This window comes from Pleurodeles waltl, chromosome 5, assembly GCF_031143425.1.
Source record: "Pleurodeles waltl isolate 20211129_DDA chromosome 5, aPleWal1.hap1.20221129, whole genome shotgun sequence".
In the NCBI taxonomy this organism is placed as follows: domain Eukaryota; kingdom Metazoa; phylum Chordata; class Amphibia; order Caudata; family Salamandridae; genus Pleurodeles; species Pleurodeles waltl.
In genome coordinates, this window is record NC_090444.1 from 464,836,994 (window position 1) to 464,850,284 (window position 13,291).

Here is a 13,291-nt window from a genome sequence, read left to right on the forward strand (position 1 = left end):
GGCCACAGTCATAACGGATGCTTCCACTCTAGGGTGGGGAGCTCATCTGGGGGATCTGGAGATCAAAGGTCTTTGGTCTCCAGAGGAACAGATTTTTCACATCAATCTGTTAGAATTACGGGCTGTACGTCTGGCTCTCAAGGCCTTCCTCCCTTCCCTTCGTGGTCAGTCGGTACAGGTCCTAACGGACAATACTACCACGATGTGGTACATAAACAAGCAGGGAGGAGTGGGGTCGTACCTTCTCTGCAGAGAAGCTCTTCGACTATGGTCCTGGGCAAAGGACCATTGGATTTGCTTGATAGCAAACCATCTGGCCGGAGTTTTGAACGTGCGTGCGGACAGTCTCAGTCGCCACTTCTCGGCAGACCACGAGTGGCGTCTCCATCCAGATCAAGTCCGTTTAATCTTCCAGAGGTGGGGGTTTCCTCGGGTAGATCTGTTCGCCACTCGAGAGAACGCGCATTGTCTGTTGTTCTGCAGCCTTCAGTATCCGATGCAGGAAGCGTTGGGGGACGCGTTTCAAATGACCTGGTGCGGCCAGTTGCTTTACGCGTTTCCTCCCATACCCTTGATTCCTCGAGTATTGAGGAAGATTCGCCAAGACCGGGCTCTAGTAATCTTAATAGCTCCGGATTGGCCAAGGAGGGTGTGGTACTCCGACCTTCTCCAACTCTCAATGTGCCCGCCGCTCCGTCTCCCTTTCAGGGCAGACCTCCTCTCGCAGTCGCAGGGGCAGGTTCTACACCCCAACCTCCAGAGTCTGCACCTACATGCCTGGAGATTGAACGGGGCAACCTGAGTTCCTTCTCTCTCCCGCCTGAGGTAGTGGATGTTATATTAGCGGCCAGGCGACACTCCACTAAATCTATCTACGCTAATAGGTGGTCTAAATTTGTTGCGTGGTGTGGAGAGAGGCAGATTGATCCTTTGCATGCTCATCTATCGGACGTTTTGTCTTTTGCTCTATCTCTGGCGCAGAAAGGTTGTGCAGTGGCTACCATTAAAGGTTATTTATCGGCCTTGTCAGCCTTCTTATGTCTTCCAGACCAACCATCTTTATTTAAATCCCCTATTGTTATCAGATTCTTGAAAGGTCTTCTAAATCAATATCCTCCAAAGCCATTCGTTATGCCGCAATGGGATTTGTCCTTAGTCCTGACTTTCCTTATGGGGTCCCCTTTTGAACCTATGCATTCTTGCCCCTTGAGGTATTTGGTTTTAAAAACAGTCTTCCTGATAGCTATAACATCAGCAAGGAGAGTGAGTGAGTTGCAGGCCTTATCAGTAAAACCCCCTTATACAACTTTTTATGGGGATAAGGTGGTGTTGAGGACCAAGGCTGCTTTCCTCCCGAAGGTTGTTTCACCCTTCCATTTGGCTCAGGCAATTACTTTGTCCACGTTCTATCCTCCGCCTCATCCTTCCAAAGAGGAAGAAAGACTGCACCGTCTAGACCCAAAGAGAGCGTTGAGCTTCTTTATCGATAGAACAAAGGATTTCAGGCTGGAGGATCAGCTGTTTATTGGATACGTGGGCGAGAGGAAAGGCAGTCCACAAGAGAACACTATCCAGGTGGGTTGTTCTTTGCATTAAAATATGTTACTCTTTGGCGAAGAAGGATCCTCCTGAGGGCATTAGAGCTCATTCCACCAGAGCTAAGTCGGCCACTTTGGCCTTGGCCAGAGGTGTTCCTGTGGTCGACATCTGCAAGGCCGCAACTTGGTCGTCCCTTCACACTTTTGCAAAACATTACTGTTTGGATTCTGAGGTTAGAAGGGACGGCCATTTTGCACGGTCAGTGCTGCAGGATTTCTTGGTTTGACCATTTAGGCACCCACCGCCGGGCGTGGTACTGCTTTGGGACTCTATTCATGAGGTGAGGAATCCACAGGTAGTTGTATCCATCAGAAGAACGAGTTACTTACCTTCGGTAACGACTTTTCTGGTGGATACATTAGCTACCTGTGGATTCCTCACGGTCCCACCCGCCTCCCCGTTGCCTTTCTGGTCTTACCAAGTAATCCTTGAGTGCGCTCCTCTTGGTCTTTGAGGGTGCAATAGATGTATATATAATATATTTATATATATATATGTATATATGTATATATCTTTGTGTATATACTTGGTGTGTGTATATATTTTAAAAGAGAGAGTTTTATATATATATATATATGTACATAAAAAGATTTACAGTTATTCATACAATGTGGTGTATTTTTACAATATAATGGATGTTGCCTTGCTCTTTCATTGCATTGCCTGGTTGTTCTCATGCACGTAAAAAATGATTGGTACTGACGTCCGCACGTCGTCGAGGACCTCTTATTGCCTGTATGACGTCAGACGGCGTCGCGTGGGCGACAGTGACGTCCTCGTCGACGTGCGGAGACTAGTAAGAAGATTTCCGTCAAATGCTGGCGCCATGGGAGTATTCATGAGGTGAGGAATCCACAGGTAGCTAATGTATCCACCAGAAAAGTCGTTACCGAAGGTAAGTAACTCGTTCATCCAGCATATACGTGCCAGTGGTGACCCCCAGGACTGCTGATAAACTTATATGATTTTATCCCTGGAGAAGGTCCCTGACTTTCCTAAACTGGTGAAAAGTTATTTGCAATCTATTACGGGTTTTGGGGCATGATTTTAAACTGCATGATCCTTTTTCCCTGAGATTGAGTTGCCTGTGCATATGAAGTGCAGCATTGTGAATGGTTGGGTGGGGGTCCAGGTAACTCTGGAACTCAGCACTTCTCATTGCCCCAAAAGTTTACTAATGAACAGAACTGGTTACTGGTATGTAGTTTGGATAGATGGGGCGTTTTTCCCTGTCATGGGGTGTGGGAATTGGGTTGATGTTTGGGTTTTTTGGGGGTACACGCTAAGTCGAAACGTGAGGTAACAGATATTATTATACAGAGTGGAGTAACGGCCTTCTATCCACTTGCAGCATGGTTGGGTAGACCTTTAAGTGGGCGAATAATGGTTTGCTTATGGCTCAGAGGCATTGTTATGAATTAATATCCTGGAATGTAAGGGGCATTCATACCATGAGCTAGCGTTGTTATGGGCAAGAGTCATGCATGTACATCTTTGGGAATAAATGTTTGGCAGAGAGCTCCCCCCTTAATTCCATATTCATGAGAAAGAACGATAAATTACTGCAGTAGAGTGAAATGTAGGAATTATGTTTATGTATGTGCAGGTCATCATTTCTTTATGCACTAATTTTTTGAAACGTTTTGCCATATTTTATGCATTTTTGTCAACCCTTTGTAATCAGATACCCTGGATTTTAATATTCTCATGTATGTAGTATGGGGATGGAAGTCATTTATGTGAAACAAGTTTTCATTGTTAGCCTTGGCCAATCATTATTCAAAACCTGAACTCTAACTTCAGTGTTTCCCTGCTTAGTAGTCATGTAACACAACAATTGCACCACAGGTCACGGATCTGCCCTGCTACTTGATTCTCATAAGATTCAAGAATTGCTAAAAAAAAAAGTTCCTATTTTACAAGCTAGTTTATGTGACTAAATGTTGGAGTATTGATTCTTAGCATGCACTTTAAACAACCTTTTTTAAAATACCCCTAGATCAAGCATGGTGGCAAGCATGGAAGGCTGCTGAGGAAGCAAAAGTAGCAAAAAAGGTGGAACAACCAGCCGGGAAATTGCCAGCTCCTCCTATGGCAAGCAGTAGAGGAAAAGGCACCAACCCTTCCCCTAAAGGAGCACCTGCACCAGCAATTACAAAACCCACTCCACTGAGTACGAGGGGAGGCTCGAGAGTTGGGATTGTTGCTCGAGGAGCTGCTTCCACTGCACCTAGGTAACCTTAAACTGACTGCAAAGGCTATATTTCTAGTCACCTATTGCCAATTGTTTGAGCTTGTTTTGAATACTATTTCTGCTCCAGTTAATCAAAGAACTCATGCCCAGACCAAGGTGGGGCATGACAAAGTGTTTCAGGAGGTGCTTGCAAATTTAGCATTTAATTTTCTTGCATAGTTAATATGTGGTAACATATGCAAATACAGGCTTTGACATATTTCTGCCGATGTTATCGCAATAAAGCTCGACCTGTTGGCTTTGACAATGTTTGTTTCCTGTAGCATACAGTTTTCAGATACTTTTGCCTGTTCTTGCTTCATAGTTTGCGAACAAGGACTGGTAAATGCAACAGTATTCAGTATCAACTGCAAACCTATAACACTATTTTCTACACTTCAAAGATGGTGCTGTGTTGCGTCTAGACGCAATGTGACAGCCATCTAGATAGTATAAAAAATAAGAATCTAAGATGCCCGCCAACTGCTATTTGCTTTTAAAACAAAGAGGTTAGAGTACACTTTCCGACAGTTATAAAGTAATGATGAGATTTTTCATGGGTTTGAGGTTGAGTCCAAAAATCTGGATTTTATTTTTCTTAAAGGTGTTCACGAATATGCAGTTGTTATAAGAACAGCTGGTTACGTAGATTATTTGATGTATACGACGTGTTTCGTCCTTTATCAAGGCTGAGAAGAACGAGTAAAATAAGTATCCAGCGAATTTCTTGATCATAGATAGCTGATTGTTAAGAAAATCTGATTTCAGTCCAAAGTTTCCACAAAATCAGAGGGTGACTGTGGATTGCTATGACATATAAAGAAAATTGTGTGTCGGGTGTAACTGAAGTCAAATAAGAATAAAAGCTTTAAATTTGACAGGATAAAGGTCCCAAGGATTATGTAAGTACAACACAGGAAGAAGCCATATTAAGCCATCAATGAAGAAGGTCTCTATAGCTCAGGAGTGTGCCATTTTGATTTTTGAGGGCTTTTGGCTTTCTTAGTGCATACTCTGCAGTGGCAAAACCTGTAGGTCAACCCAAAAAATATTGTCAAAGTGATACAAGTTGACTTTGCCTGTGCTTATTTGTATGTAGCTTCCAAAGTATTTAACTTTATGCGCACTTGAGTACCCAAACGTCCGAGCCTGAAAACATTAGACTGGAGTTGTATTTCAAACTGTGAGCATTCAAATCCAATGGAACAACAAATCATAAACAATCGTGTATTGGTGATTTCAGCTTGATACTCAACAACTCCATTTCTGATGTGTGTTTGCATTTAACCAGGCATCTGGACTAGGATCCAGAAGGAACCAACAGTATTGAATAAGGCAGGCACAGATTTTATCCTGTGATTTATTTCATTTCTGCTCCAAGATTGTACTATAAAACATTTATTACATCAAGCAACCCATTCGCTGTTCTTCGCTTTTAAACTGTTCTTACCTGTTGTGACTACCTTTCAACACAACCTACCTATGCATAACTATTACAAAGGAGGTGCAGTCTTCATATATAGGAGCAGCTTAACCACGGCAGTGTGAGGGCTACAAGACACCAGGACACACTTTGATAAACACCAATAATTAACGTACAGAAATAGTTCAAACAAAAGTACAGAGAAACCTTTTTTTGTATTTAGTCTTGTTTTTGCGCTAGTGGATATTTGTAAAATATTGAAGCCTGCAGATGCTTTCAAGACACAATTAACAGAATACCAGTCAAGTTCTTTTGATTTAAACACCTGCTTCAGTCGTGGCCGCTCTACATGGTGGGGTATTCACCTCACTGTACATGAAACAAGTCTTCTGCTCTGGATGTTAAACTGTCTGATTTAGCTGCTGCTTTTAAATGGTATCAAAGATGAAGGAGTGCTTGGGTCTCACTGTAATATGTCTATATATGTAATATGTAATATGTAATATGTCTTATTTACATCAAAATAAAAATACTTTCAACTTGTACACTGATGTAATAACTGCAACAAACATTTTTAGACAGCGCTTCATACCATACATCTATCTGTTTCAAAGTCCAGTACATAATGAATGTTCATATTACCCTAATTAATTGTAGTTGCTTTACAGACCTTGGAAGGATGGAAGACTTAAGTGACCATGTAGTGACTCTAACTTGTGATGTGCATATCACAACAGACTGCAGCAGGGAGCACTTAATGCAGCCATTTTACCGACTTTATACATACAACTAAACAGAAATACTGAAAATGTAAAGATTAAAGATTAAATACTTTAGTTTTCAAATACTTTATGTTGAAAACAAATAGTAAGTCTATTTAATTGATATTTACAACAGAGTTTCTAATAAAATGTAGGTTCCTAAATTTAGCATTAGTCTTATGGTGAGGGCATAGGGATTGGGTAGGATTAGCTTTAGGTTTAGGTTTATAGATTAAGGGCCTGATTTAGATTTTGGCGGTAACTGTCTGGCTGTTGCTTTTTCGTCAAATTTCTCGCCCACTGGCTTGGCAGTCCACGTGCCCTATTTAGGTGTAGGCTGAACCGTTGACGAGAGACCACCACAGTCCTGCCAACTCCACAAGGCTTGGGATCCCGTATCAATGGAGTAATGGGAAACAGTGGTTGGTGGCGGGACTGCAGCCACTGTTCCCGCCAAGCAAATTTCAATCTGCCTTCCCACTAGCACGATTGTGGTGGGATTACCTCCAGTCCAGAGTTGGCGGATTGGGCAGAAAAGGGAGTGAAACCCCACCCTCTGCCCACTTACCTTATACACAAGAACATGCCCGAAGACTCCTGCTGAGGCTGCTGGCAAAGGACTGTGACGGACATTGACCCCTGCCATCGTCAAACTCAAAGTGGGTTTGATTCAGGATAGCCATTTAGGTAAGATGCCCACTTTTCATAGGCTTGGGACACCTGCAGTTTCTCGCAGGGGAGTGTTTTTTTATTGGGGGTGGTATTGGGGGTATGTTTTGGTATGGGTTGTTCCAATTCCTACATGGAACACACCCGTAACAGCACATCCACCCATTGCGGTGCCCCCGTCTGTCAGCAAACCACCACCGCCAGACCACCGGCACATCGGTGACATCTAAATCTGCTTGATAGTAAACTGCCGAGTTGATGGCGGTGGAGTACTGGTAGCCAGCAGTTGGGAACTGCCATCACCATTGTTTCATTCCCAATCGCTGACATATAAATATGGTGGGTGGGACTCCATTGGCCCGATGGAGTACTTGGAACCACCACGACGGCAGGACAGCAGTAGGACCGCAAAGATCTAAATCAGACCCTAAGTTATAGGATTAGTAGTTGGCCAGCCTCAAGGCTAAATTCAGTTCACAGCTTTACTTTACAATTAGATTTAGGTTGTGTTTAGGTTGAGTGTTAGACATAGTTTTTTAGATTATCTCACTAACCTTTACAAGCATGTTTAAAGTGTTGATGTTTGTTGTTTGTTTTTTTAGTGTAAAAGTTTATCACTAACTCATTTGTACATTCCCTTACAATTCTCCCAGAGGAAGGGGTGCCAGTGGCTCTACGGCTGGTAAAAACACAGAGACGGCGTCCGCCAAACCTAAACTTGCAAATAATACGTCCGGAAAACCGGTGAAGTTAGCACCTGTTCCACCAGCAGCAGGCCCGGCAGAAAAGTCTGTTGCTGCACAGCCTGAAACAAAACCTACTCTTGTTCCAGGTAAAACAGACAAGAAATGTGAGTTTTATGATGCAGATATGTTTTCTGGACTGAGACTGCATATATAGGGAGACACCCTGCTTAATTTGAGCTTGTGATTTCCGGTGCGTCACACCATCACTTAATTGTCTACACCAGAACTTATGACAGTCTGCCGCACGGTGAAGTTGCTGTCTCATTTAGAGATGAACACAACAAAAGTAACTAATTCAATATTTACATTAAAAATGACAAAAACATGCCACCCAATCTATTCGTATAGCGTTTGGGGTCTGTAATAGTCTTAATTGTCACACTTGTAGGAGTGTGAGGTTAGTAATTGTGGTAGTACTGTCAGTGGTAGCACTCACCAGGGCAAAGGGTGGTGCAAGCTGCAGTGGCTCCCTGAGGAGGGCCCTGGCATTTTGTTTTAAAACAAATTAAGCATTGGGGAGGCAATAGTGCAGGAGTGATCTAAGGCCAAGAGTTAACTGCTAGGCATTCTGTCTCCTAGATGGGACACTCCTGAAGCTTCTTTGCAAAGGGGTGGTATTACAGATTTTGGGAGTGCAGATCAAAAACACCCAAGTCATATATTTTCTCATTTTAGTGGTGCTGTTGATTCTGTTTTGTATTGAACGTTTCCAGTGGCTCATTATACGGTCAGATAGACATTGGTTGTTACCACTTTGTATGTGGTGCAGTATGTCCAGAGAACTATGTGGTCTTGAAGTGCGGGTCAGTGTAAGTCATTTACTGTTGGTGCAATGTGGATGAACTTTCTTATCCTTAGAGCCTTGCTGTGGCATGTGGATGCTCTTCGGTGGGGCTAGGATGGAGTCAGGAATACCAGCAAGAAAGATGTTGCCACTAGTCAAGCGTGAAAGGACCAGAGCTTTGTTTATAGCCCTGAAGCCTTCTTCTGGGATTTAGAGTTTAATTTTCTTGATGTTTAGTTCTTATAGGTGATAAGGGCCTTGAAGAAGAGCTTAAAGTCCGTAATGACGTTATGGGGTAAACTGCCCAGCTTCATTTAATTCTTTTATTTGGAAATGTTTTAGCCAAAAATACTTTCTATGTTCTGTCTTAACAGACTGCCACTTGGGAAGCAAAACACTGCAGAGGTCTTCCTTAGTTTTTACAGTTCCTCTCACCAACAGGGAAGAATTTTATTTTGGCTTCGTCAAGCATCAGTGGAAACTAAAATTACACTTAAAAATGTATTGTTATTTATTTTGTGACAACAATACGCACCTGTAGCACCAGTGGGTCGGAATTGGGGTCCTTATCTGATGGTGTGTGGGTTCTTTCAGGTACCTGGGTGTTATGATCCACAAGGATAAGGAATCTTTAACCAGAATCACCTGTGACCCGGTCATGGCTAGACCATCACACATTATAGACAGGTGGATTAATCTCCACAGAGCCAAATATTGAAGAAATTACTGGATAGGATTCTGCTTCCACTAATGCCTAAATCTGATAGAGACTTCTAGCTGCAGATTCCTTCCCTGGCGTCACCTTCAAATCCAGAATTTTTCTGCTGAGCAGTACCCTGCGTGCACCGTCGGGTGGCATCGTTCGGATCCGCGTGGCGTTGTCGGTATTGTTGGAGCCGTCTGTGACATCATGGTCTTCTATATAGGGGCCACCCCAGCGCACGTACGTCAGTTCTTTTCCTTCTGTGCCGGTTAAGCGCAGATCCGGAAAGAGCTACCCTTTTTCTTCGACGGTTGTCGAGGTTTTTTGGCTTGATTGTTTGAACATGTCTTCTAGAAAGACTGGATTCAAACCGTGTGGTGCATATCATCGCACCATGTTGGTTACTGATCCACAAAGAGTGTGTGTCTGGTGTTTGGAAAAAGGATCACAACTCGACTTTGTGTTCCGACTGTCAGGCCATGGCTCCGAAGGCCTTGAGGGAGAGATCCCTCAAACTTCTAGCGGCCCAACAGTTGTCTTAGGTTCGCGCAACTCCGAGGAGGTCACGGTCCCACAGTAGGAGGAGCCAAAAGTCCTCTTCCACGCATTCGAGGTCATCCGATCATTCAGGTAAGAGGCACAAGAAGAAGAAGAAGTCCAAGCGGACTTGGCTTTGCCATGCCCGTCGACCAACGAGGCGTCTAGGGGACGTTGATGTTCCGTGCATGGTTCTGCAGAGCCATCGCCAGGGCCGACTTTGCATCTTCCCCCTTTTCCGTGGACCGGAGCGACCCACGCTCAAATAAAAGTTTTACGAGGCAATGCGCCTTGTTTTTGAGTGGGCTGCACACGCCGGGTCCGACGTCGATGCTTTGTCCACCACCGGCGCCCACTGGTGGTAGCCCCATCCTCATTCCAGATGAACCTGGTCCGGAGCAACGTCTTACAACGCCAACTCCGACGGCGCAGATTAGGCCCAGAGCATTGCCTGATCTTTATTTTGAACAGCCAGGCACAGGAGAGGAGTGGGAGGGGTTTGAGGACCCTTTGTAGTGTGAGTTGGAGCAAGATCAGGACTAGTATGAGGATCTAGGGGAAGCCAGTGGACTGGACACGTCTCCAGATACTGGCATGCTCTCTCCTCCTAACGTGGCTATGGAGGAGGGAGCTTCTTATGCTATGGTGGTGTGTAGGTCTTGGACCTAGACTTGCCCATGGTGACAGTAAGGACGAATCTCCTGACAGAGGTGCTTCAGCCGGGGGTGACGACATCAGAGCCAATGTTGCGATTCAATGAGGCCCTAACGGACGTCCTTCTTGAAACATGGTCCGAACCCAGCACAGGGGCTCCTGTGAATAGGACAGTCAGCCACCGCCATAGACCTGCTCCAAACGACCCTAGTTTCCTTACCCAACAACCACCCCCCTGAGAGCTTGGTGGTCCAAGCCTCCACTTCCCGTGGTGCCTTCCCTTCCGCCCCTCCGGATAGGGAATCCAAGAGGCTGGACCAACTTGGAAAGAAGTTTTTTCTTTCTCCAGCCTGGCATTGAGGTCAGTAAACACCTCTTGCCTATTGAGCTGTTTTTCCCATACTTTATTGGATACAGTGGAACAGGTGCTGCCCCAGGTCCCGGAGGGCATACGGGACACTCTCACCCAGGCTGTCAAGGATGGGAGAGATGCAGCCAAGTTTACAATCAGGTGTGGATCAGACAAGACCGACTCGCTGGGTAGAGCGATTGCGTCGACAGTGGCCCTACGTCACCACGCCTGGCTACTTTCGACTGGCTTTTCAGGGGATGTCCAGTCGAATTTGATGGACATGCCCTTTGATGGCTCTCACCTTTTTGGTGAGAAAGCAGACTCTGGCTTGAGAGGTTCAAGGATTCTCGAACAATGGCCAGATCCTTGGGCCTCTCAGCTCCAGCTCAACAGCAGTCTGTCTTCCGTCCCTTACGAGGCTTCAGAAGGATCGCAGTACCACGCCAGCCACAAATTAGCCACCATCCTCCGGCTTCACAACATCCCGGGAGAGGACGTGGTCATGGTACCATCAGACCCAGAGGGTCTGTCCAGCGGTCGGTCACCACACAGCCTTGATGTCAGAAGTAGGCAGTGGTTGTTATTCCCACTGCTTTCTGATTCCCAAGAAGAATAAGGGCCTTCGCCCTATCCTGGATTTAAGGGATGTCAATCTCTTCCTCAAGAAGGAGAAATTCAAGATGTTCACGCTTGCTCAGGTCTTGTCTGCCCTAGACCAAGGAAACTGGATGGTTGCATTGAACTTGCAGGATGCGTATTTTCATATCCCCATCCTGCCCGCCCACAGCCGTTACTTGCGGTTCAAAGTGGGCCAAGAGCACTTTCACTTTACAGTGCTCCCCTTCGGTCTCACCATTGCCCCTCGGGTGTTCACCAAAGTGATGGCTGTGATGGTAGCTCATCTGCGCAGGTTAGGGATTTCAGTCTTGCTCTACCTAGACGATTGGCTGTTGAAGGCTCTGACGCCCCTGGCTCTCATCACCTATCTCCAGCCGACGGTGGACCTCCTGCATTCTCTGGGGTTCACTATAAATGTGCCAAGGTCACACCTGGCTCCTTCTCAGAAGCTTACTTTCATCGGAGCTGTTGTGGACACAGTGCAATATCGGGCCTATCCTCCCGAACAGCGAGTCCAGGATATTCAGGTTATGATTCCGATGTTTCGGCCTCTATCCTGGATTTCGGTGAGGCAGACTCTGAGGCTATTTTGACTCATGGCTTCCTGCATCCTATTGGTCAAGCATGATAGGTGGCATATGAGGGCTCTGCAGGTGGACCTGAAGTTCCAGTGGGCACAGCATCAGGGAAATCTTACAGACGTGTTTCAGATCTCGGAGGGAACTGCAAAGGATCTGCAGTGGTGGTTAGTGAACTGCGATTAGGTCAAAGGCAGACTCCTCTTCCTTCCCCAACCAGATCTCACAGTAGTGACAGATGTGTCACTTCTGGGATGGGGCGGCCATCTGGGAGAGGTGGAGATCAGAGGTCGCTGGTCTCCGGCAGAATCCGGGCTCCATATCAACTTGTTGGAGCTTCGGGTGATCCGGCTAGCATTAAAAGCATTTCTTCCTGTTGTGAAAAGGAAGGTAGTGCAGGTGTTCACGGACAACACTACCGCAATGTGGTACTGCAACAAGCAGGGTGGTGTGGACATGGCTGGAACAGCAGAGCATATCCCTGGTGGTTCAACACCTGGCAGGTTCTCTGAACGCCAGGGCGGACGAATCCTCTATGGCCCATTATATCGAGGAGGACTTTGATGTATTAGTAGTTTCTGTTCCAGGCCTGTAGGAAGTCTGACTTTGGAGGGTCATGAAGAATCTCCCTGTTTTATACTCGACCAAAGGCTAGCATTGAAGTGGACAACATAATATCGGACTCTGGGAGCAAGACAAATACGGCAGGGATGCCCCTTGTCCCTACTTTTATGTGCCATAATAATGGAGCCTTTTGCAGCTTAGTTAAGGTGGAGCGCTGTCTGTGGTACATCCCATTAAGTGAGGAAATCCACTCAATATCACTTCATGCGGTGATATGTTGATATTTTGCTATTCATCAGAGATGTGAGGATTGGTATGGCACCAAATGTGGCCTCTTTGTGTGAGTTTGAGTCTGTTACCGGATTAAAATTAAATTGAAGGAAATCTTGTCTTTTCCATGCTAAGTAAGGACTGGACTGTAACTGTGTTGGATTATAATATGCTGATATTAAATGGGAACTTCATGCCTTTTGTTATTTAGTCATTATAATGTTCTGCATAGAGGCTGGCGTACTGAACAGTAATCAGGGGACAGCAATTGCAGTGCTGCATACCCAGGTAACCTTTTTGAAAGCACTACCACTAAATGTGGTGAAACGAATTGCAGTGGTCAAAATGGTGATGTTTCCACGCATCCTCTATTATTTTCCCAACACTCCAGTGTTGCTACTGAGGTTAATTTTTGTGACTTAAAGGTCCTTCTGGATGACTTACATGTGATGTAAGGGTAGACATAGGGTGACTTTGTTCAAATTAAAATTACCTATGATTTTGAGATGTTCTATCTAGCTGCTCATCTTCAATGGGGAGGGTGCTGGCTGAGACACAGAAAGTATCCTGAAAGCCAAGCTCCAAGAATGCATGCTTAATCATCTCTTCCTTAGCACGTCAACCATACCACAGTCTCTCCCCTGATTAGTGTGGGTCGCATTGCCCTGTCTGCAAAGAGCCCTCTCTGGGATACAGTAAATCAAACCCTATGCCCTAGACCTCCCATTGATAGGGCTCCATAGAAAATAGGGTTATTACACAGCAATGTTTGCTGGAGGATCTTTGGTGGCATTTGACTC

The 13,291-nt window shown here is 45.3% G+C and overlaps 1 protein-coding gene across 2 annotated transcripts in view; it reads left to right on the plus strand.

Moving 5' to 3' along the window:
• The window catches only part of LOC138295763 (uncharacterized), a 460,809-nt gene that overhangs the window by 365,565 nt on the left and 81,953 nt on the right, over positions 1-13,291 (plus strand). For both annotated transcript variants that reach the window (XM_069234273.1, XM_069234274.1), the window contains exons 16-17: positions 3,599-3,833; positions 7,339-7,517. In XM_069234273.1, coding sequence (XP_069090374.1) covers positions 3,599-3,833; positions 7,339-7,517 — 414 coding nt within the window. The remainder of the gene's footprint in view (positions 1-3,598; positions 3,834-7,338; positions 7,518-13,291) is intronic.